The sequence below is a fragment of the Mercenaria mercenaria genome, chromosome 15 (genome assembly GCF_021730395.1).
Source record: "Mercenaria mercenaria strain notata chromosome 15, MADL_Memer_1, whole genome shotgun sequence".
Lineage (NCBI taxonomy): Eukaryota > Metazoa > Mollusca > Bivalvia > Venerida > Veneridae > Mercenaria > Mercenaria mercenaria.
Genome location: NC_069375.1, coordinates 9,919,851 through 9,946,283, shown reverse-complemented (window position 1 = coordinate 9,946,283; position 26,433 = coordinate 9,919,851). Strand labels below are relative to the sequence as shown.

At 33.0% G+C, this 26,433-nt stretch overlaps 1 protein-coding gene across 2 annotated transcripts in view; it reads left to right on the top strand.

The window, feature by feature from the left end:
- Positions 1 to 3,422, top strand: part of LOC123546357 (WD repeat-containing protein 5) — a 29,099-nt gene extending 25,677 nt beyond the window's left edge. For both annotated transcript variants that reach the window (XM_045332569.2, XM_045332564.2), the window contains exon 12: positions 358 to 3,422. In XM_045332569.2, coding sequence (XP_045188504.1) covers positions 358 to 458 — 101 coding nt within the window. In that variant the 3' untranslated portion in view covers positions 459 to 3,422. The remainder of the gene's footprint in view (positions 1 to 357) is intronic.
- The last annotated feature ends 23,011 nt before the right edge of the window (positions 3,423 to 26,433 follow it).

Sequence of the window (26,433 nt, the reverse complement as noted above, 5' to 3'; positions counted from 1 at the left end):
TTTTCTCAAAAACTATGAGTTACAGCTTTGAAACCTTGCAGGCTTATTTATCATCATTAGGGGACAATATAGGCCAAGAACAATAACTCTATCCTGCATTTTGTCAGAATTAAATTCTGAACTATAACTTTTCTTACATACTGACCAGCACTGTCTTGCAGACGAGCGATTGCACCCGTAGGCGGTCTCTTGTTAATGATTATGTTTGTTTCATTTAATAAAGTGAAAAGGCTTTTGAATAATCTTGTGTTGCTGTCTACAGACAGTTTTTGTTAACAATAATTGTTCTTTCATTCAAATTGATAAATGTGTTATATTAGTTTCATATTTAAGTTTATTGTTTAATCTCTTTTACAGATGTAGTGTTATGTTGCGCTTGTCATCCAACAGAAAATATCATAGCTTCAGCCGCATTAGAGAACGACAAAACTATAAAACTGTGGAAAAGTGACGTATAGCATACGTATGATAATCTCATTGTGTCATAACTTACATTGGGCAGCTGTTTCAGCAGCCATCCATAAACATCACAGTCATCATTCTGAAATTCATTCAGCAGTGTGACGAAATTCAGAGTGCAGAGAGGTGGATATGGATAGACTATTGTGCTCAAAATCTCATGCTTCACTTGATACTCTCATTCTGAAGGATAAATATTTCCTTTTCTTTCGCAAAGGAAATTTAACATTTCATGGTTGAATTTATTAAGGATGCACTTTCTGTTTCAAGCCACGTTTCTAAGGACAGAATCAAGATAAAAGTGAAAACTCTGTAATTTGATTTTGTGTTGACAAACAGTGGCCTATATTGTATTTTGACTATACTGTTCTACGGTCCTGTATGCCAGCAGAACTAAACAAGTTGAAAGTCTAAACATTTTGGTTTCAAATGGAGTGTACTGACAATTTGGTATATTTGTTTTTGTTACTACTGTCCTTAAAGGAATTAAGGCAAAAATGAGAACACAGCCTGCTCCATTACAATTTTGGCTTTTGAAAAGATGTTCTATAAATGTTTATTCAGGTTCAGGAGTGAACAAGTCCTTTGAATGATGATGATTGAATGAATGATTTTTTGGGACAGCTTGTACATGTATATGAAACAAATTGAAACCATTGTCTTAACCTTGCATTATGATAAGGCATGACAAATAGAGTCTAAACACTTGGTTTCGCTTTAGCTCTATGATTCCAGCAGATGTATAAGTTTTGATTCCAAATCTTTCATTTAATTTCGATGTAAAGGATATATGAAACCAAAAATTCCAGTCCTGTTTGACACCAGTATAACCTATGCTGTGTTGGTGTGCTATAAAATACAAATCAAATCAAATCAGCAGTAACTTGATTGTTGCAAAGGTAAACAAAGTTATACATGGATACGGTATTTTTTGAGTTATTTTTTGGTAACTGTAAAACTGTATTGTGTACATTTAGAGCGACAAAATGACCATTAGTCATTACAGTATTGTAGAAGAGTGGGTTGTAAAACGGACTTTGACATTTCTTTGCATAAGTATTAATGTACAGTCTGTGGAATTAATAAATAAGGGACTTTGCCATTTAGTTCATTCAGTCAGTAAAATTTGTATAGTATTTTTGTACATTAAATGTTGTTGTTTTTTTGGGTCATCTTGTTTCGTGCAATGTGTGGTAATACTGTTATACTTTAAAAGATGTACTATGCTCATACATCACCAAGATAATTTACCATTAAGATAGTGTTGTATATCTAGAAAATCCTCATTAAATGTATTCAGTTTTACTATAAACTGTGTGTGTAAAGTTGCGATTACAATTAAATGGCATTAAAAAAAACCTGCGGCAATTTGTGAATCAAACTGCCATTTTTCAGTGGCACTGCATATTCTCAATGTTTACTTACGCACTTTTTTTGTTTTAAGTATTTGAAAGCTAACACGCAATACTGCTGATAAAAACTTTTTGTACAGTAATTATTCAAATGTATTAAATTTGGGTATAATATATCTTTAATTACATGCTATTTTGAGAATATACCTACCAGGTATGTCAAGGAAGTATGTCTTAGTTCTGTAGAAAGTTTTTGAATTCTTTTAGGAAAACCAATACATGCATCTGTTAAGCATTTGTTAAGGTAACTGTTTGTTTTTTCCTTTAATGTCTTTGTTAAGTAGTTTCATAAGTTATTTTTCCACTTTTTCTTTAGAAATAAATTACACTTTTGTTTCATATGTTCAGATAACTAAAGTTTAAAGGGCAAGGAATGCCTGACATTAAGTTAATTGTGTTTTATGTGTATTTATGACGTCATTTACACTTGTGAATTCTTTATTTCGCAAATAACCTTTAAATTAGAATTATTTTATATGTTTCTTGCATGTAAGATCATTAATGAAAAAAGTTGAGATTTTTTTTTTACAGAAATAAGTAAATACAGTTCGGATATGTATCTAAAAATAAAGAAAATCCAGCATTTTGTTTTTTGTTAACATGAAAACAAAGTGGCCGCCATTTTGATCAAATATTTAAATGCTAATAACTTGTCATTTATAAGCCTATTTTGAAAATTCTTCCATTTTGTTAAATGATTTAAAAATTCCTAGCAGACTGAATTAATATAAAAACAGCATTTCCTTTTAAAATACAGATATTCTACTTGATTTCTGTCACATGGTTTGAAATTACAATTTGAAAGGAAACATCTATGGTTTCCAGACAGCAAATATTAGGAATGGAAGCCATCAAAATTTATGGCCTGACAAGTCGGGCTAGTTTTGAATTAAAATGAAAGTGTTCTGAATCTGTCACAATTTTCCAAATTTAGTAATTAGTACAGATAGCCCAGTCATTGTTTAATCATTATTGAAATCAGGTATGTCACTTAAACTTTAGTCAAACTTCGCTCCAACAGCTCGCTTTTTATACACCCGTTTGAAAAACGGGACGTATTATGGGAACGCCCCTGGCGGACGGGTTGGCGGGCGGGCGGGCGGCGTCCACAGACCTTGTCCGGAGCATATCTTCTACATGCATGAAGGGATTTTGATGAAACTTGGCACAGTTGTTCACCATCATGAGACGGAGTGTCATGCGCAAGAACCAGGTCCCTAGGTCTAAGGTCAAGGTCACACTTGGAGGTCAAAGGTCAAATTCAAGAATGACTTTGTCCGGAGCATATCTTCTTCATGCATAGAGGGATTTTGATGAAAGTTGGCACAATTGTTCATCATCATGAGAAGGAGTGTCATGCGCAAGAACCAGGTCCCTAGGTCTAAGGTCAAGGTCACACTTAGAGGTCAAAGGATACAAGAGTGAAAACTTTGTCCGGAGCATTTCTTCTTCATGCATAGAGGGATTTTGATATAACTTGGCACAAATGTTCACCACCATGAGGCGGAGTGTCATGCGCAAGAACCAGGTCTCTAGGTCTAAGGTCAAGGTCACACTTAGAGGTCAAAGGATACAAGAATGAAAACCTTGTCCGGAGCATTTCTTCTTCATGCATAGAGGGATTTTGATATAACTTGGCACAAATGTTCACCACCACAAGACGTAGTGTCATGCGCAAGAACCAGGTCCCTAGGTCTAAGGTCAAGGTCACACTTAGAGGCCAAAGGTCAGATACAAGAATGACTTTGTCCGAAGCATTTCTTCTTCATGCATGGAGGGATTTTGATGTAACTTGACACAATTATACACCATCATGAGACGAAGTGTCATGCGCAGTTCCCTTCTTTAGAATTACTTCCCTTTGTTGTTACTATAAATAGCTTATATTGTAACTTTTTCATTACTAGTCGTAGGGAAAAATCGAGACCACTTTTCTGTAGTACAACATGCATGCTACATCCAATTTTGAGGTGTATTTTGACCAGTCTCTACCTGGTAAAGATTTTTGTGTGGACTTACAATTTTTTTTTTTATTTTATTTTTTTTTTTTTTTAAGATTAACTTCCCTTAGTTGTTACTATAAATAACTTATATTGTAACTTTTTTATAATTGAACGTAGGGAAAAACCAAGACCACTTTTCTGTGGTACAACATAGATGTTACTTTCCAATTTTAGGTGTATTTTAAGGTATCTCTACCTGGTAAGGAGTTTTTTTGTGGACTTAGAAAAACAAAACACTTAGTTATTACTAAACAACCACAAAATTAAAATTCCATTTGCAAATACAGGTGCTAGAGTAAAGAAATTTGCTGTGACGGGCGTATATTGTGACATTCTTGCACTCTTGTTGGTATTTGATTGATAAAAACAACACAAGGACTTCTGTTTAACAGCTTATAATTAAAAGACATTTACATTCATATAGATGTGAAAGACAATTGTGTCAACTGGAGGTTATGTATAACACTATATTTAGTTTTTTTTGTAGGCAAAGTAATTCATCAACAAACCTAGATTTTGATAAAAATTACATTATTCATCATTTTCCAAAAGATTATTTTCGTAATACTTAATCATGGCTTTTTTTTGGATGAAACTTTATAATGTTTGAGGGGAAAAAAAGAGACAAAATATTTATTTGCCAGTTGTTTGGTGCCTATGGTAAACAAAATATAGAATTTCAGATATATAAATGCTATTAAGTGCAACATAAGCTATGAATTGTAAATCATTTTTCAATACATAATTAACATTGTAAATGACCTTTGTATAAATTTTCATTTTTATTAGGACCTGTGCATATGTCTTCATTGCCATTGTCAACCCTTTATCTAGATAATAATAAACTTTAAACTGTGTTACAACTTCTGCTTGTTTTCCATCTTTGTTCCTATTGTACATGAATGCAGAAATCAGTCCTCTGAACATTGCAAGACTTACTAAATCCTCTAGTAGAGAACATTCAGATGGCAAGCTATGGTCAAGTCATTCTGCCTTTCCAGTGTACTGTGTGTGCTTTAAAAAGGACTTTGAACCAGACAACCAGTGTTCTCTGTCATTTCATCAATGCAAATTATAGAAGAGTGACCTGAATTAATTTAGGGTATTGTTCCAAGGGAGGACCTTTAGAACGGCCTTTCATGATGCTTTACCAATATAATCTTTGGAGGTAATTTTTCATCAGACTTGAAGACAAATTAGGTTGAAGACTCCTTGTATAGCTGCAGAATAGGCAAAACTTTTTATATATCAGATTATTGTCCTAGGATGACTGCCCTAATTATGTCTCCCACCACACTGTGAAGTGGGAGACATATTGAATTACTGTCTTTACTAATCTGCCTTTTTAACTCTTGTCCACGCTCTAAGTCGTAACATTTTTCATCCTATCTTTACCAAGGCTTGAAACAAATTGTTTTATGACCATAAGTCATCACCCAAGATCGATAACTAGCCAAATCGGCCCAGGCATTTCAGTATTATGGCCCTTGAATTACCGAAAATCAACCTTTTTACTCTCGTCCGCGCTCGAAGTCAAACAGTTCTCATTTGATCTTAACCAAACTTGAACAAAATGTGTTTGCCAACAAGTCCATGGCCAAGTTCGATATCTGTAAAAGCAGAAATTTTCGCGAGGGTTTAATTTTCGCTGTATTCGCGAGGCCCTAAATCTCGTGAAAATTAATCCTTCCGTAAATATTCACCATTAGTATAATTCAAATTCAAGTACGATAACATTTTTACAATTTCATGAATATTAAACCTTGCTACTGTACACAAAATTTCAAATTCGCTAAATTTTGACTCGGTGAAAATATGTGCATTTACAGTAATAGCCAAATCACCTTGGGCACTTCAGGATAATAGCCCTTGAATTACACACAATCAGCCTTTTTACTCTTCAAAGGTATATTTGTAGAGAGTAAACAGTATATAAAGACAGACTTACTAGTTAGATGGTTACAAATAAACTTCTTTCGTAGGGTTATTGTGATCATAATCTGCGTACTGTATTCATATACGCCCAAGAATCTGTATTGGTTCATAGGCTTGTTAACACTCCTTAAATATTTTATTTTTCGGTTCTGTTTTCAATTATGTTTGCTTGAAAATGTTTCACTCTATGTGTGTACAAAGAACATTTTGAAATATGTATTGTTAAACTGACCATTGAGTTTTTATAAATTATTGCTTTGTAATTCCAGAATTCTCATTATGACATTATTTGGTAGTCTAAAGACACACTGTGCGACTAAGTATATTCAAATACGCTTTACTATTTACTGCAATATCCTGTGTCAATTGGTAAAACTGTAAAATTATTCAAAGAGGTTTTGAGACACACCTCATATTTATTGTCTTGGCCTTTGAAAATAGGCTGGAAGTTCTGATATTCTATAAGGCAATGATTTGTATCAAACTTTTTTAAAATCCTAAACGATACGATGCGGACACGAAACATGATTTTGACTATGAGTCGAAATGGCATGCAGTTAAGGTAGTTCTGCACGATTGATAAACCGAAAGTGATGGCGTAACGTCATTTATCGGAAAAAACGTAGAATAAAGCCTGGGTTCGGCGTACGGAATTGAAAACCATTTTATGAATTAAGGTAGTTCTGCACGTTTGGATAGAATTTATTTCTACAATGCAGAATTTGATTAAACTCTGATTTTCAAAAAATCAGAACTATACCTAGAAATTCAGCAACTAAAAAAAATAAGGGTCATGTACTTGATTTTATGCTAGACTGTTTTGAAAATATGGACCATAAGCAATATTTCATAATGGGAGTCTACGGGGAAATCAACTATCCTAACATTTTCCGCAATAGAAATTTTTCTATACAATGTAGATTTTGATAAAACATCTCAAAGTTGTTAAAAAGACGATGGCCTGGTATTTGATGAAATAAAATGTATAGGCCAAGTGCTTAGTTTTGAGATATGTGACCAGGACTAAAGCGAAACCGGACATTTCACCAAATTTTACGACATTATTTTGGGTTTTTTATGTGTCATATGTTTTAATACATATTTTGACTTTAAAATATAGCAACAGTGCAATTGTAATAAATTGACTTATAGGTTGCGATTCATTCATAAAATGAATTTCATTTCCCGTACCCGCCCGAAAATTCCCCTAGGCTTTAATTCTAGGTTTTGCGGATAAAAATGACGTTACCCATCACTTCCGTTTAATCAAAACGCGCAGAACTACCTTAATGAAAGCATTAAGATAATTCATTACAATTGCACATTACTATATTTCTAAAGTCAAAATATGATATTTTTCAGCAAATCACACGTTAATTAATCAAAATAATGTCATAAAATTAGCCGAAAAATATTCGGTTCAACTTTAATCATGGTCAAATATCACAAAAATAAGCACAAGGACCATACATTTATTCACCACATTAAAGCATAAGTGTATTAACAACTGTGAGAAGTTTAAGCAAAATCTACAATGTAGAAAAAATTCTGTTCGCGAATGTTTTGAAAGTTATGATTTTCCCATAGATTCCAATTAAGAAAAATTGCGTGAGGTCCAAATTTTTCAAATCAGGCAAACAAAAGATCAAGCGCTAGACCCTATCCGTTTCATTAGCTGAATTTTCTAGGAATATTCTGAAAGTTTTGAAAAATAACAAAGTTTGATCAAATTCTAAATGTAAAAAAAATAGATCAAATGTGCAAGCTACCTTAAACTGTTTTGATCACATATCGATATCGCCATGTTGCTAAGGTATTGGGAGTTATGGCGTCTATATCTTACAACGCGAATGGATGACATAGTAAAGTAATTGTTTTGTGCGAATCAATCTAACCTCATTTGACCTTTTGACCCTTGGTCAGGACTGGTCACTGCCGGCCAAATTTAAAATCCAACAGGTTTTAAACCACCAATTAAAATTTTAAATACATATGATATAGAATGAAGTTTAACAAAATAAAATATAGGTTTGAAAGGAAGAAAGAAAGAAGATTTACTGATAATATAAACCCCCATTATGTTATAACAAAAAATGGAAAAAATGAAAAAGCTACCTTTCATCTGTGGAAAGAAAAATAAAATTTTGTTAAAATACAGGGGAATTTTAATATTCCAAAGAATGTTCCCTTTTAAAATTACCTAAGAAAGGTTTAAACACTTCCAGATTAATTATTTGGGCCAAAATCCCCAGAAATGGACCCCCTTCAAGAACGGGATCAGTATGTATGGCCCCATGATTTTTGCTAACAGCGTTAAAAAAAGGGTACTGTGATAAGCAAATGCTTTCCAATTTAAATAAAACAAAACCCAAAAAAAATTTTGGGAAAAAATTGCAAAACATTTAGTTGTGAAACCTTAATTAAAAAAATACCACTTGGATTGGGAAAAAACAAAAACAAAAAACGGGGAAAAGGGGGGAAAAACCCCCGGAATCACAGGGGGGAGAATTAGCAAAGAATTACCAAACCAATTAAAAGGAAATTAGAAACGAAGAGTGAAATTAATGAAATTGATGATACTGGCAGCTGTTAGTTTGACAGCAAGTTTTTCAAAAAAAAATAAAGGAAAAAGTACTTGTTAACTGTTATTGATATATTTTGTAAATATGCTTTGGGTTTTTCCATAAAAAATAAAACTGGAGAATCTGTTACTGAAGCATTTGAAAAAATAATTTTAGAAGGACGATTTTCCAGTAAATTTATGGTAATGAAGGACAAGCATTTTATAATAAAAAGTTTGAATCATTTTCTAAATAAAAAATAAAATTAATATGAACCATAATTTAATGAAGGAAAGGCTGTAGTGATTGAAAGATTTAATAGAAGTTAAAAAGAATAATTGGAAATAGTTTAACAGCAAATCAATACTTATACATAATTAAATAATTTGCAGGATATGGTTGATAAATATAACAAAACAAACATTCTAGTATAAAAATACACCAACCGAAGCTAGTAAAAACTTAAATAAAGGTACTGTTTACTTTAATTTATATGGTGAATTAAACATACCAAGAGAAAAACAAAATTTAAAATTGGTGATCGAGTTTCGCTTAAGACAAACTTAAAAGACATTTTGAAAAAGGATATACACCAAACTGGAACAGAGGAAATATTTATAATTTTATAAAATAATAATACAAATCCCAAACATACACTATAAAAGATTAAATGAGAAATAATTCAAGGTTCATTTTATGACCAAGAACTTTTACCATACTACACAAGAGGTTTTATTAGAATAGAAAAAGTTATTAAACGAAATTATAAGAAAAAGCAAGCTTTAGTAAAATGAAAGGTTACAATGAAAAATTTAATAGATGGGTACCATTTTAGCGATCTTTGAACAAATTTAATTTAGAAATAAAAAGTATTAATTATATAAATGACAATAAAAATCTAATTTCTAATAAATAATGGAATAGAAAACAATAGATCAATTAATTATTCACTTAACTAAACTAGCTAGCTGCTTACAGCAAAAGTTATAAATTTTGTGGGAGAGTAAGATACGGATTATATATTTCAGCAGTGTCTTTGGTTTTCAGCTGCTTTTAGTTTATCCTAATGTAGCAGTTGCTGGTGCTGTTCCATTCAGTAATTTACCATATTTACTAACAGACTAAAACTTGACGACAAGAAATTTATTTAAAAACACATCATCACAAAATAAACAACTTATTAACAAAGCACGATTGAAAAGTAAATAAAGAAGAACCAAATAAAGTTATTCAGATAATTTTACAATACTATTTTAGAAAATGCAGAAAGAAAAAAAATTATTCAACACCTCATGAAATGCACATGAAGGAATTTTTAACTTAATGGAATATAAAAGTAAAAAAGGAAGAAGAACTGTAGATAAAGATTATAAAGATTTTTGAGGGTTCTATAAGCATTTTATATAAAATGAGGAAAAATTATATCAGTTGAAGGCAATATTGCATCAGGAAAAAGTAACGTTTATAGAAATTATTAAAAGAATATAATCCTAATTATTAATATAAATTCCAGAACCAATTTCACGAATGGGCAAAATGTTATAAACCCAACGGAAAATTCATATAACCTTTTTTGAACTCTGCTCAAGAACCTTCCAAATATTTATTCCCGTTTCAGCTAACAACTTTAAACAGTCATATAAAAATGTTATCTTCTGCTAAACAGTTTGATGGTGTTTCTGTCCTGAACGGTGTTTATATACACTAACAGTAAAGTTTTTACAAAACAACATCACGACAACGGTGGTTATACATGACCCCGATTGGGCAGTATACAATCTTTTCTTAACTGATCATAATTATAAAACCATATGGAAAAACCCAATTGATGGATTGTTATGTTAACACCGACCCAGAAATATGTATTTAAAAACTTACAAAAAAGAAACAGAACGAATAAAACAAAGTTGGGTTTAGATTATTTAGAAACCTACACAAAATACAATGAAAATGGTAAACAGAATGTTTCAAGAGTTAATTAAAAATTTTAACAGTTGATAACAATTTAGAAAAAATGACTTTTAAAATCTTATTACAAAAGATATAGATAATATAAACAAATTACTCAAATCAATATAATTTCATTACGTGCGTTTTTAAAGATTTTTTTCTAAAGTATATTATATTAGAGGGTTAATAGAAAGGTAGATAGAATGATTATGCCAAAATTTTATCTAGCACTTTAGGAGAAATAATGAAAATGTATCAAAACATAATATTTTTACTATTTTAAAAAATCCCCCAAAAACGTTATATTCCTATACTCCCAAAAAGCGTATATTAAATCATGCAATGCCTATGCTACTAAAAGGGTTTGAGTGATTTAACAACATCAAAATCAAACATTAATCATGTGTATGATTTGGTAAAAACTGGGGTTGAGTGTTTTTTCATAACAAAAAAGTTTATGATTTCAATCATGCATATGCCTATGACATACTCAAACGGTTGAGTGATTCTAACACATGAAAGTATTATGATATTCAACCATGCGTATGAGTATGGCATACTCAAACGGTTGAGTGATTCTAACAACATGAAAATATTATGATATTCAACCATGTTATGGTTAACATTCTTTCTTGAAGTCTTCCGATGATATATTTTGTGTTAAACGTTCGTTTGTCTTTATATAAGTCTTGGATTTTTCACGTTGTAATTCGTCTGGTTAATAATATCTTTGTAGAATTCTTGAATACCTATAAAATAACAAATAACATTAAAAACCCATATCAACATACTTATTCTACAACGTATAAATAGTAAATAATAAAAAACTGGGTAAAGAGTTAAACATATAATTATTTTCTTAAGCTTGTTAAAAACCGCCTCGGTAGCCTAGTGGTGAGCGTCCGCTTCAAGTGCGGGAGGTCGTGGGTTCAATCCCCGGCGAGTCATACCAAAGACGTTAAAAATGGCACAAGCAGCTTCCTCACTTGGCGCTCAGCATTATGGGATAGTGCTAGGACTGGTGGGGTATCATGCCACGTGTCTACGGCGTGATATTCCAGTGAGGCAGCAAAATAAGTTGGACATTGTGCTCACTGCTACAAGCAGACACTGTCGTTTTATGACTGGAAAATTATTGAAAAAGACGTTAAACCGAACACACACATAAGCTTGTTAACAAATAAAAAAATAATAAAATAAAACTTACATTTCAGTTGTTTATAATTCCACTTTTTTCGTTATAATACTTAAAACAGTAAAGAATGTTATGTGTATTGATAAAACTAGTCGTAACCGGCTGATGCAATATTGCGAAATACTATAATGGAAACCCAATATCTGTTTACCGGAGGCTAAAACTATTTTGTAAATTGTTTTTTCGGTCCGGGTGTAAAGTTTTTATAAGGCTTTTTTAAGATATTTTGAAGTTAAATATGTATTTTCTCAGTACTTTATGGAAGTTAAAAGCTCCCAGGACTTACGTTCATCAAAACCGAAGGTTTTCACAATGAGTTGTCAAAACCTGTGGATTTAAATTGGCCGGCATTGACCAGTCCTGACCAAGGGTCAAAAGGTCAAATGAGGTTAGATTGACTTCGCACAAACAATTACTTTACTACTGATGACTTGAAGATCAACCTTTCGGGCAGATCATGGTCTGCACTGTTCGCTATTCAGTCAGTATATTTTAGTGAACACACCTTCGAATAATAAATGGTACTATCCAACTTGATTGATAGACCAGTCCATGTTTTAGCTCACCTGAGCCAAAGGCTCAGGGTGAGCTATTGTGATCGCTCACCGTCCGGCGTCCGTTCGTCCGTCGTCCGACCGTCCGTCCACACTTTCTTTAAATAACAGCTCCTCCTAAACCACCTTGCCAATTTTTATAAAATTTCACAGGGATGTTCCTTGGATGGTCTTCTTTAAAAACTGTTCAAAGAATTCAATTCCATATAGAACTCTGGTCGCCATTTCAACCGAATGGAAAAACTTTAAAAATCTTCTTATCCAAAACCACAGGTCATAGGGCTTTTACATGTAGCATCAGATTGTTCAAATTATTTCCCTAGGGTCAAATATGGCCCCGCCCTGGGGTCACACATGGTTTACATAGACTTATATAGGGAAAACTTTGAAAATCTTCTTGACCAAAACCACAAGTTATAGAGCTCAATATTTGGTATGTGACATCACCTAATGGTCCTCTATAAAGATTGTTAAAATTATGCCCCTGTGATGAAAAGAGGCCCCGTCCCGGGGGTCCCAAATTTTACCTAAACTTGTATTGGAAAAACAAATAAAAAATCATCTTGACTGAAACAAAAAGACCTAGGCCTTTGATATTTGGTATGTAGCATTGTCTTATGGTCCTCCACCAAAATTAATCAAATTAAAATCCTGGGATGAAAAGAGGCCCCGCCCCGGGGGTCCTAAGTTTTACATAGACTTATATAGAAGAAAACTTTAAAAATCTTCTTGTAAATTGGCACAAAAGTACACGTAAAAGCTATGTTTTTAGAAAAACGAATCAATGACATTTGTAAGAACACGAAGTGTTCATGGAGAATGGTTAATGTGGAATGCGCCTATTTTGGAGTTATTAGGTTTCGTTTCGACATTTTGTTGAAAATATAAAATTTAGTATATTCCTCATATAATGCATATTTTACATTTTTGATATTTCTGTAACTGTTTTCTCTACAAACCGTCAAACACGACCATTGACATCCATTTTTGATGAACCATGAGTTGACGTCCGTCAGACTGTTTTCGTAAATCGTTCTTTTCAGTCAACAAGTATCTATTTGCTTGTTGCTCATCATATTTTCATTTAAAAATGTTTTTGAAATGATGTACAATTTGTGGAGATCATTTTGACGTTGAAGTCGATATCTATGTTAAAAAGTGACATCAGAGCGACAAACATGACGTTTAGTTTTGAATAAAAAGTTTGCGTTAATCTTGTCTCATGTAAAATCCAAACGATAGAATTTGACAAAAAAAAAAAAACAGACGTGATGATGAAAACTTTATTTTCTGTCGATTGGAGGAATAGATCTATGGGGTCACCGAATTCATTTTCGCGTAAAATTATTTAACGTACCCGTCTTTCCTGGGAAGAACCAGTACAGGTCTCTTAGTTAGGTGGGAGACACTCGAGAACATCTCAGAAATTTCTAGAGCCTGACCGGGATTCGAAACCCACACCTTTGGATTGACAGTCAAACGTGTTACCGCTCAGGTGTCATTTTGGCGTCTTACCAAATAAGGTCTCAAAATGTTCGTCGCTACCCAGGCTCAAAGCCAAAGGAAACTCGCAACACCGGTTAAAGGTTCGAAACATTCGAAAGTTCAAACTCTCCGAAAGGTTTACTTTTTATTTTGGTCTTACTTTGAACATTAAGTGTGACGCAAAGAAAATATATCTTCTTTAATGAAAGGCTTCAAACTTAATTCCTTCGGTCTGCAAGGCTAGCATTTGGTCTGGAGATCTTGGTAAGGGCATTCTTTTTCTTCTATTTTTATTTCACAGAAATTATGCATACTGAGAGCGGAAAAGGTTCAAATTTGTAGAAAGTAGAAGTCTCACACAAAGAAAATACATTTGGACAATTTTCGTTCGTCCGTACGCAATATACCAGCTATTCATGTACTATAAGAAATGCCTCTTAAAAATAGAAAACTTCTAATTTCAACAGACAGTAGAAAACAACTGTTTCGAACTTAATATGAAATGTGCTGTAGACCTTTATCTAAACGAATGAGCAGGTATTGTTCCTTCAGAGGGGTATTAGTATTAAGCCATGTTATTGGATGTATTATGAAGATCAACACTATAATAGAAGAAATAAGTTATAGACTGTCTGTCTGTGTGTCTGTCTGTGTTCGTCCGTCTGTACCCATTATAAGACGTTCTAGCGCTTGTAAGCGGTGAAAATCCGTGTTTTTCCGTTAATTTCACCTAATTGTATAAAGAAGGACAGGATAGAAATATCTTAAAGAAATAACATTTATTAATTAGCTAGAGATGTGTTAATTGATATGAAGATTTAATGTCTTATGCCGACTCGATTCCGTCGGTAAAGTAATGGGATAATAAACTTAAGATTTTCTTCGAAATTTGGCACAGGCTCAATGGTGACCTAGCATTATGGTTGTTGTCTTTACATGTAACCAGACATAGAACTACATGATCATGCCATATACTGTAAACCTAGAAATGTTCGCGGATACTATATTTCGCGTTTTCCAAAACATGAACATTTTCGCGGATACAAATCTTCGCGGAATCATATCCATCGCGAATCCCGCGAATATGAAGTCGCAAGTGAACATATTTAGTATTATAAGGTAAGTATCACTGCATAGTTGCATTTATAGTATTCTCGGAAACATTCAGTTTTATTGTATCCTTCAATTATAAATGCACCCTAATCCTTTTCATCCATATCAACGGTTATTAACACCTCCAATTATTGACAGTCAGTAAATCGCTGTTATTACACTGTCATTTGTTTCCCATTTAAATAGGCGATTAATCCACACTTTGCAGAAATAGACACAATATTTTACTTACAAATAATATATCGTATTGGCTGCCGACTGCAAATTGCATGTTTATGTCGTTCGATAGATGCATATTGTTTTTGTTTTATCCCCTGTTTGTCTTACGGATCGATATTGAAAATGCTGTTGCCTCATAAATAAGTAAATTGTAAATCAATTGAAATAATGTGGATTTGTGCACTCATGTTATACAATTACGGTGCTAGAATATGAATTATTAATATCCAGGTATGTGTAAGCACAAGACCATTTTATAGCGATCTATATAAGCTGAAGCTAGAATATTTCGCGTTTTTGTTAGAACAGAGTTTTTCGCGGCTATTTAATTTCACGGAAATATACTACCCGCGAAAGGCGCTAATTTAAAAAGCGCGAAAACAATTCTAGGTTTACAGTATATAAATATATTGCAGCACGGGGGGTCAACACAGCACGAAAACATAGCGAATGTTTTCATATTTTATGAAAGATAGGTGCCTTTTCCAAACTTTTATGGATTCGGTGAAAAAGTCTATAAGTTATGAAACAGTAGAAATGAGCTTAGGCAAAATACGAAAAATATGTCAATACTGCGCATGCTCTAACGGAACGCACCAGAACGATATTTTCACATTTGGCGTTGTTTCGTTCCGTCGTTGTGGCGGGGGCGCCAGAACGACAGAACGCCAAGACGACGTTTTTTTAGGGAGCCGTTTATAAGTGTCGTTCTTCCGTTCTGTCGTGTTGCATTCTTCGTGATATCGTTTTGGCGGGGGCGCCAGAACGAGAGAACGAAACAACGCCAAAAGAGGAAAACGTCGTTCTTTCGTTATGGCGGGGGCGCCAAGACGACGTTTTTTAGGGAGCCGTTTATAAGTATCGTTCTTCCGTTCTGTCGTGTTGCATTCTTCGTTATATCGTTTTGGCGGGGGCGCCAGAACGAGAGAACGAAACAACGCCAAAAGAGGAAAACGTCGTTCTTTCGTTATGGCGGGGGCGCCAGAACGACAGGACGACACTGGCAGAAATCAGCCACCATAGGGAGCCGATGCTCATCGTCTCCCAGGTAAAGACAAGTCGAAAGATTTCCTGCGGCCAGAAGTTATACAGACCAGAAATTGTTGATAGTATAACTTATGGGTGAATAACGTACTTGTTTTGTTTCTATTATACCATTGCGCTTTAATGTAAGAAATATTACTCCATTCTACATGATTTACAAGCAGATATATGAACTATGTATTTCTTAATTCTGGACGTTTTGTTTTGAGCAAAAATAACTATATTTCCCTTTCATGTATAACATAACTTTAAGCACAACTTGGTCACATTCCTTGACTATTGAAATACTTTACTAGAGCTTTCACAAATGTGATTCATGCCTTCACCTGGACTTGCTTGACAACACAGGACCATAATCTAGGAAATTGAGGAGCAATTAACATGAAAACCCTTATGCACAACAAGGTATCAATATTGATCATTGCTGAAAGTTTGAATAAATTATATGAAGTAATGAATGAGGAGTCTAAGTCACAAACATTTCTCTATATATCATATAAAGTGCTAGCTATATTGCAAAAACGGCGTTCCATAAATGCGATAAGCCAATCGCATATCGGTAAAAAGTCGCGTGAAATCACCCAGTCCCCATGTGCTATACTACTTGTTGCATTCCAATATACCTGCGGAGATAATAAGAAGATATACACCATGTACACGAAATAGACTGGTGCATGGTTTTCGTATATTTTTGATGTTTACAAATGAGTAAGTATCTTTTTTTCATTGAGCACAATCCCTTTGCAAAGTGCTTCCTTTAAAAAAAAACAAAATGTGCTCACAGATAACTCGAAGTGTACCTTCGACGAGATACAAATATGGTGACAGTATACATGGAAAATAAGATATGTCTATGTAATTTACACAGAAGAGACACGCAGAATATGGATTAGTTTTCGCTGAGTCTCTTTTGCTTCTTTTTTTTAAGTCTATTTCTCTTATTACATGTGTGACATAATAACAACTTTAGGGTTGGGTTGCGCGGATTACAAATACATTTATTCTTTCACTATTTGAACATGATTTTATCTTATTTTAATCTCTGTTCATTGTACTAAATACTGTTTATGCCGTAAAGAATTAATTTGTTCATAATACGTTATTTAAATTTATGTCTTTCACTTTACTGTCTATGTTACGTATTTAGGATGAATTTTGTATTATTAAGAGGTTAGAGGACCATAGGACCATATGTAAGACTGGCTGTAGCCAAATATGTTATCCTCTTTAAATTAACGCTTATTATTATTATTATTATGATAAAAGTAGATAAAGCTCGTCAAATTAAGGTAATCTGAAACCAAAAACGAACACTGCATGAATGGAAACGATCGAGAAAAAAAGTTCTCTAAAAAAGTTCCCCCATGCGATTCGAACTTGTTCCGTTTAGGGTCCGGAACCATACTGCTCTACCAACTGCGCCACTCCGTCATTTGTTAATCATATTATTAGTTTAAGCAGTATTTATTGAGAAAACTGCACATATCACAATATACATGAATTTTGTATATAAATGGATTAGAAAACAAGTTTACAAAAACTTATAAATCATTTTGTTAATATATAAGTTTGTTGTATACAGTTTAATAACGTATTTAAAAAAATGATTAAATTTTACCCGTCAGGCTTAGGGGTCAGTGACTAACAATAGTGAACATATTTAAGAGGCCCGTCTGTAGGAAATTAATCTTTTTTTACATTGAATTCGAGGAAATCGACAAAAACGCATTTCGACACCCTCTAAAAGAAACAAACGAGTTTGTAAACTGTAGGGCCTATTCGATAACACTACTTGTCGTTCAACGATTCCAACAAAAGTTAGATTTTTTTAATGATTATATACCCGAATAGATTTGGAAAATTAGGGAGTCCTTGTCAATATATCAAACATGACAAACAACTTTATCTAACTTTACGAATTTTCTTTTTTCAAAATTATTCCACAAAATTGAGTTTGCATTGTCATAGAAACGTTTCCACCGACACTATAATGACTTTTGTAAAGGGAGATTAGTTAGAATATTACATATGATAAAACCGTAATAATAATAATAATAATAGCTCTATTTAATAAAGGTAGCAGAAAAATTGTAAATGCATTCTAATATGAAAATGAAACTTACACATGTACTTATTTTCAGTATGACTTTTCAGTTAACAACAACAACAGCAACATATATATATATATAAAGAATAAAAAAAAGTGCATCAATGATTGATTAATTAAAAAAGCGTCCCAGTTATGCCGACAGATACTTACATAATATATGAAAATTAAAGAGAATAACGTGAAACAACGGCAACAAACGTAAACGGCGTAAATGTAAAACTGCGAAGAACATGTTTCAGAATTGGACTGTAACATGAACAAATGTTAACTTTGGTAGGTATTTTATTCCAAATATGTAACGCTGAAGTACGAGAACGAATCTTTCGAGGTTTTATACGCGAAATAACATGTTTCTGGCCCTTTGGTCGTAGATCATGCAACTTATGATTCATTTATTATATTTCAGCCATGTAGATAGGCACCATGTAATATGTATAGCTTTGTTAACTATCACTGCAGTGCGACATTTTACCCTGTTTTTAAATTCTAGTGTAGGTGATCTTATTGGTCTGTTAAGAATAATCTCGGGCGGTCTTTTTGGTATTATTTGTACTTTGTTTATATAACATTTTGTATCTTTTCCCAAAACAGTACAACAGTAATCGAGAATGGGAAGGATATATATGCATTATAGTACAGCAATTTTACTTCTTCGTTTAGATAAAAGATAATATTTTTCAGAAGTGCCACTTTTACATACATTGTCTATCTGAGCATGCCAGTTAAGTGTATAAATTCCTTATTTCTTTGCATATTTTCTAGCTTTGTGTCGTTTATCAGTTTAATTTTAGACCGAAGAACCGATTATACATTTTGTTTTTCTTCGGGTGTAAGGACATGTTGTTTAAATTGACACTGCTCAGATAAGACTTGAAATGACTTGGTGTATTTCCAGAATAATGGTATAATATCAACTATTCAAGTAATATTCATGGTGGACAAGATCAAACGCCAGTTTTCTTAAATCAGGGAAAATCGTTCCCATTATTTTTCCACTATTAATATCTTTGATCGAAGCATCAGTTTGGCAAACTGCAACACCATGACAAAACAAGGACAAATACATGATCATCATCATCATCATCATCATCGTTATTATCAAAGAAGTATTTTTCAAGGGGGGTATTCGATCTACTCCTTACCATGGAAAAAAAATGGCGGCCAAAACTGAAAACGTGAGTTTTTCTTACTTTTTCGCTTTTTCAAGGATATCTAGACAATAACACATGTCTATCAACCTGCTCCACTGTTTTCTCTATCTACCGGTACCTTTCACTTTGGAAACAGCACTTTAGTTTGTCTGGAATGCTGGTCATGAGATTTGAATCGATGGAAAATCCTCCGGTAAACACGGGATAAGGAATAGTGCGACTTGCAAAAATGGTCTTTTTTACCTAATATACCGAAGGTTGTAAGCTATTTTTCTGATTTGAAGGAATATTTCCACATACTTATCTAATACTGTTTAGTTTTGAGCAGATCATTGTTCGTATTTTCACAAAAACACAATTTTTGTCCGATGGTAAGGATAGTGTGCGAAAATTAGAGGATAAGGTGCAGTGCAATTTTTCAAACGGATTTTACAGTTTTCTCACATCGTTTCTGAAATAACCAATTGCCATTTCTCTACCATGTAATAATTAAAGAGGTCTGAATCATGATCCTGGCTGTTAAACTACACTAATACTGTAGGTGAACCATAGTGTAAACCCTCCTATCGTTAAAAGTCGTTAATGACGAACAATCGAGTGTTCCTTATCGTGCTCGTTTAAAAATAGGCTCCAGAAGCAAATTAAACATACTATAATGCCAATGAATATGTGTTTATACTTGTTACCTAATGTCAACTGGATTTATCAGATCCATAATCCAAAAAAAATGTACTAAAGACAATTTAAAATAATACATACGTTACTGACGCCATGCGCAATTTTTATACAAAAATTCACAACGCTTGACCGCTTTTTATAGTTAATGACGGATTTTTTAGTAAATGCAAAGAATACATATTCCCTAATTATTAATAACTGCATCATAATGTGTATGTTTGTGTTTTTACGATTCCTAAACAATAAAACAGATATGACGCCGATGAAGGAATACTTAGGTTATGGATCTATCATACTATGAATATATGAGCTTGACATACAAAGAATAGCGTTTTGGTGTCTTTAAAGGTTATTTCTAGTTTTGTTTCAATTACATGTTATAACATTTGATACAAGATATACTTAGTAGTGATATATTTTTCACATAAACTTTCCTTATGTAAAGATTCCACTTTCGATGATACAAACGTTACCTTGATTCTAAGACATTGAAAATCACAGCAATTCATGTTGAACTAAGAGTAGTTTTTTCATGCCAAACAGTGCATGCATTTTCAATAAATCTATTATGAAGCAGAGGTCCTTCTTAATTTAAATGGCATAAGAAATGGCAAAATGATATGTGATCGATACAAACGTTACTAAAATAACATAAACAATTAAGTGTCACTCAGTTTTAATTGACAGTGTCATCAGTTTGTATCGTCTACGTCATAAGATGCAGATTTCACACATTTAAAGTTGCATATTTGTCCTTGAAGACGTGTTTTCTTTTTCTGAAAATGTTCAATGGGCTCCGCTGGTAATTTTCGGTTTAAATAGGAAGCTAATTTGATATATCTCAAAGTAAAACCTATTTGTGATTATATGACAATTACATTTTTGTTTCAGTTATATTTATGTTGTTATAAATATTAAGTACGCCATAAACACAGTACAAACTATTGATACATACGTTACGTATGGTAACGTATGTATCCTTTCATACTTGATATCTTACTGACAGTCCATTTTATACAACATGAGGCTTCTTTTATTTTTTGAAGTCAAGGTTCCAAGATAAAACGCTCAGGCATTAAATAATTTGCTGAAAAGTTTTGTTTTTATCACTATTTTTGTTTAAAACATGTCATGCAAATTCTATTTTTAAAATCTGAAAATATATGCTTTAATATTAATTTCTTGTTAAAAAGGTTTTGTTTACAGAATTGGTCGTATGTCATAAAGATACATGTTTGACATTTTTTAGTTACAAAATGAATGGAAACAGCATACCCGTGGTACCCATAGCACAGTGATCGGTAACGTATGTATCAATACATATGTTATTGGTGTATGTGTGCGTATATCAGTAATAATAACTCACTGTTGACTTGTGGCGGGTTGCACATCAGGTTAACATTATTATAAAATCGAGGGCTGAAGTCTGAAAGGTGTATCGTGAACGTGAGAAGGCTAAAGGCAGTGCAATCCTTTAAAAAGAGAGAATCAGACAGTGAAACTATTAACCCCGTGCTAATTAAATCCTTGGGCAAACAGAAAAGGGAGGAGAGAGAATAAGAAAAACAAAATGAGAAACAGACTTTGAGACTTCGAAAAAAAAAAACAGTACTTTTTCACAAGAAATGTATAATGTCATAATATGACATTATACATTCCCTGTGAAAATGTACCATGTTTCTTTCGGAGTTTCGAGAGTCTGTTTCTTAGTTTGTTGAATAGGCTTTGCTTGTTAAAGCGCAGGCTTAACCGAAAACATAGTGTTTGTAGTTTTTACTAAGAACGTATGTCACCTTATATTACTTTGTTTTCGTTTCTATTAAAATCGATACCTTAAAACGAATCGCTGCCGTAGAACTGGTAACTAAAAGGTAAAAGAGCTTCCTTGAATTACTGTTAAGGTAAAAATCTGCAAGTAAAAGGGCATAAAATTTTGTTTCCAACCGTGATATATCTTGAAATATTTTTTACAAGACTGATGATATATTTGAAAAAGTCTTTACAGTAAAGACAGACTTAATAGAACTGTTAACTCTCTGAATGAAATTTTATATGTAGAATTGTCGGTTTGTGTTGGTGCTTGGTTCATGAATGAGGTTGTACTCAAATAAAATTATCTTTTCTTCATTTTTTGGAAAAGTTCTGACACGGTGACTTGTGATTACATTTAATTTTCAATATTTGAATAAGTACTTTTTCTTCGTGCATTTCATTTTATACAGCTTAATGTTGTGTGATTCATGGATCCAATGAAAAAGCACTTGTTATAAGGGCTGTCACCTTATAAATATACAAGAGAACGAGATTATCAAAGCTGTCTATACGAATAATTAATTTGACAATCGTAAGAAATAATTGATTTGAATAATAAGTATTTGTGCTTTTGATTTACAATGGTTGGCTTCAATTTGATGGCAATCTTGAACACGAACTTTGATGCCCGAAAATGAATTTATTCGTTATACTTAACTTGGGATACATACGTTACCATCAGCATATTTCTGATCAGATGGTAACCAAGATTGTAAAGTCATATTGTGCATAAGATTATGCTAATTATATGTCAACGGTTTTACTACAAAGGTATAACCACAATATTTGTTGTTAAAAAGTATTATTGTAAAATTAAATTAATTAAATTAATTAAAGTTGCATGTTTTATGTTTTGACAAGTTTGATACGTGTTATTGTTGATTGACATAAATGTTTCCAAGAAAAGCTTGATAATCAAATGAACTTAAATTCGTGGTAAAAGATACATAATGTTGGTAAATAACAATCATATTTGCCACATATTAAGCCATTACTTGAATGTATCTTTTCTCATACCCAGGTATTTCAGTGCAATGATACTTACGTTACTTTTGTAGTGCAGCTTAAGATACAAGCAGGACACATAAAATATTCAAATTGCTCTTCCAAATGTATATGTTAATGGCATCGTAAGAGTATATCTATGATTTTATGAGCTAATTATGTTTGCGATTTGCCTTTTGTCAATGTTTAAATATGTTTTGTAACAGTTAAATGTCTGTTCAATAATCTACTAGCGAACTTGCGAGGTAATATTCTTAATAACTCTGAGCCAACGTTAACTTATAATGTAAGAGTTAACCATAATTATGAAAAGTCATATACATAGTTATAGCTTCAGCCACGAATAATTTCTTGTCTTTATGTATCAATAAAGTCGTGAATTAGTGCGCCTAAATGTCGCATAACGTATGTATCTTAACGCAAAATTACAAAGAAGAGCGGTATACTTCAACAATGCATAACACCTAAACAAGTTAAGTGGTGTTGCTGATTTTTCACTATCTTTAGTAGAACACTTTGTATTTAAGTAGGTTTAACTTTTAATGGTTTTCTTAAGACAAAAAAAAACAATATTTCAACATTTTTGTAAGGCAATTGCTTGTTATTAACGACTTTGGCGCTATACCAAATAGAAATTTATAGATACTTAAATGTTGGCGAGGGATACTATATTAAATACTTGCTAAACATTTGGCTTTCAGTACATCACGTGTCTGATAGACAGGCGGATACCTTTTAAATCTTACTACATTAAGCAAGAGATAGTTATAAATGATCACCAAAATATTATTGTAACAGACTTTTACTTGATTGTCTCTGAAAAGAGCGAAGAAAAAAGTAGCTTGAAGAAGTGAACTGCACCTTATCCTCTTATTTTCGTACATTGTTCCTTACCATCAGACAAAAAACTGTGTAATTTAAAATTACGACTTTTAATCGGCTCCAGACTAACCATGATGGAAATATATATTGAATTTTTTCTTCTAATCAGAAAAATAGCTCACAACTATTTGAATTATAAGGAAAAAAGACCATTTTGCTAATCGCACTATTCCTTATCCCGTGTTTACCGAAGGATTTTCCATCGATTCAAATCCCATGACCAGCATTCCAGACAAAATACAGCACTGTTTCCAATGTTAAAGGTACCGATAGATAGAGAAAACAGTGGAGCAGGTTGATAGCCATGTGTCATGGTCTAGAAATCCTTGAAAAAGATAAAAAGTACAAAAAACTCACATTTTCAGTTTTGGCCGCCATTTTGTTTTGGTGGTAAGGAGTAGATCGAATACCCCCCTTGATTTTTTATAGCTCTTTGTTATTATTATCATTATCATTATCATTATCATTATTATTTAGTTGTAAGTTATGTATCACTTTGAACTGGATGTCTATACTGATACAATGTACCAGTACAACAGTTAAAACTCTATATTAAGTGAGATGATAACTTAGTGTACCACTGTCCACAGATAGCATTCTGAAAGTCTTATAAATATGCATTTGGCGTTCCCTCATATTTGTACTCTTAACGTGCGGATTCTAATATTTGTTATTATCAAACCTGTCCTTCCATCCCAATTAGTCCAAATAATAGGACGCTTTGAGGGACGACAGCTATAAAATAACAGATCATAAAATATTAAGTCATCCCGATAAGCCAAATACAAGTAAGGCTAATCCCCAATCCTTCCGACGGGCCTCACGGCTAAAATCCAGTATAAAAGCATGATTTCCCGCGCTGCGTTCAGTTTTTTTTTTGCAGTTATGGCGGCGGTTAAAAGTTTCTGGCTGTGTGTTTTTGCGTTCTTTGTTTGCTGGGACAATTTTGGCACGAGTGGGGGTAAGTAATAATTTTTATTTACATTGTACTGAGGTTTATAGGGGCCATGCCGTTTTTAGAATCAACAAAGTTAGAAATTTCGATCATACAACAGTACCGGCCTGCAGACCTTGATTTTAGAAAATACTTTTTCAACTTAATTGTTTAGCTGTTTAGTACTCCCTTGGAAAAACCTAAAAAAAAGGAAAGAAGAGAAGAATCGACGTTATTTAAAGAATGATAATTATGTTAATAATCTTGATTTTATTATTTTTCCCAGATGAGCTCATAAAAATGTGAAAATAATGCACCTGTCAATATTTTGCCCGCCCGGGGGAGCGGCGGGCATACACGGGACTTTAGACAGAAGACCATTCCCGACAGGCGGGAATTTGACAAACATTTGATGTGCCAAACAGGCTCTAGGGTGGGATTTAGACAAAAAAGGTTGTCCCTAGGGTGGGGATTTAGACATCAAAATTTTTGAAATGTCAAATTCCCCCGGGTCGGCCCGCCACCCCCCTGGGCGGGCAAAATATTGACAGGTGCATAAGTGGTATATTGTGTATAAAATTGCAGTGGAAAAGGTTTTCCTAAATGCTCCGAAAATGCCAAATGAAGTGCTGAATTTCAAAAAATTTTTCACGGTGAATAGAATGACCGGATAGCACGGAAACACCGGAAAGCACTCAAATTTCTTATAGAAAACATATAAGGGATGTTCTGGGCAAGTTTTCAATGGTTTAAATCAATTTTTCAGGGTTGAGGGGGTATGCCTCCGGGCCCCTCTAGCTGGTCAGCTACTTTTTTGTTATACTTGTATATGCCTAACATCCACAAAAAGAAAACCGTCAAATTATTTAGTGTATAAGGACACATGTTTGTCATAGTAAGGGTTCGGTTGGACCCCTCCTGAGAAAATTGGCTGGAATACGCACACAGGTGCTAGACACGTAACCAAATATTTTACTTATAGGCCTATATATGTCTCGTATATACATATATAGGCCTATGAGTAAAATATTTGGTTACGTGTCTAGCACCTGTGGATCCGCGCATGTTATAGACCTTTTGGCTGTGTTTTTAGAACATTTATTTTTTTTTTTTCTAAAGGATTGGTTGAACTAGAACGCACAGATTTGTGTATTATCTACAGAACACTTTTATAGTCAGCGTACCTGTTTTCAAACCCCCTTGAACTTATCCTTTTTTAAACCATGATATTTACCTTCAAGCCATGAATGATACAATCACTGGCACTTGCAGGTACTTGGTATAGAGATGGTACCTAAAAAAAATCATCTTTATAAAAAAATTTTCAGAATGAAATGATCAGGTTGGTAATATTGCCCAGTCGGGCTTTCTACATAAAAACTAACATTTTTTGAAAAATTATAAAGATATTTCTTTCAAACTTGGTCCATTTATTATATAATTTTCTTTATAATCCTGAAGTCCTTCACTTGTATAGTTCTTTGAAAATATGTCTCCAAATTTAAAGCAAAATTCACAACATTCAAAGTTGAAATTATCTTCATGAATGTGCTGGTGTAAACAAAAATAAACCCCGGATGTGTGTTTTATGGTGCGGATTTGACTGTAAATTTTTTTTAAAAAGAAAATTTTTATTTAAAATTTTATTTGATTAAAAGATTGTTGATATAAAAAATTTACAGATGATATATTGATTTATATATGATTGTTAATTACTGTGTGTGCATGCTAGGGCTGTCATCGATAGAAACGATATCGACGATGTATAACGATTTTTTTTTTGTCGATCGTTTATCGATTCCCATTAAAAAATTCGTATTTTACAGTGGAAAAAACTATCCAGAAAAAACACTCGGGCCCCTAAAAAACAATTAAGCTTTCAAAGTTGTAAATCTAGATAAATGAAAAAAGAGAAGGGGAAGGAAAAAAAA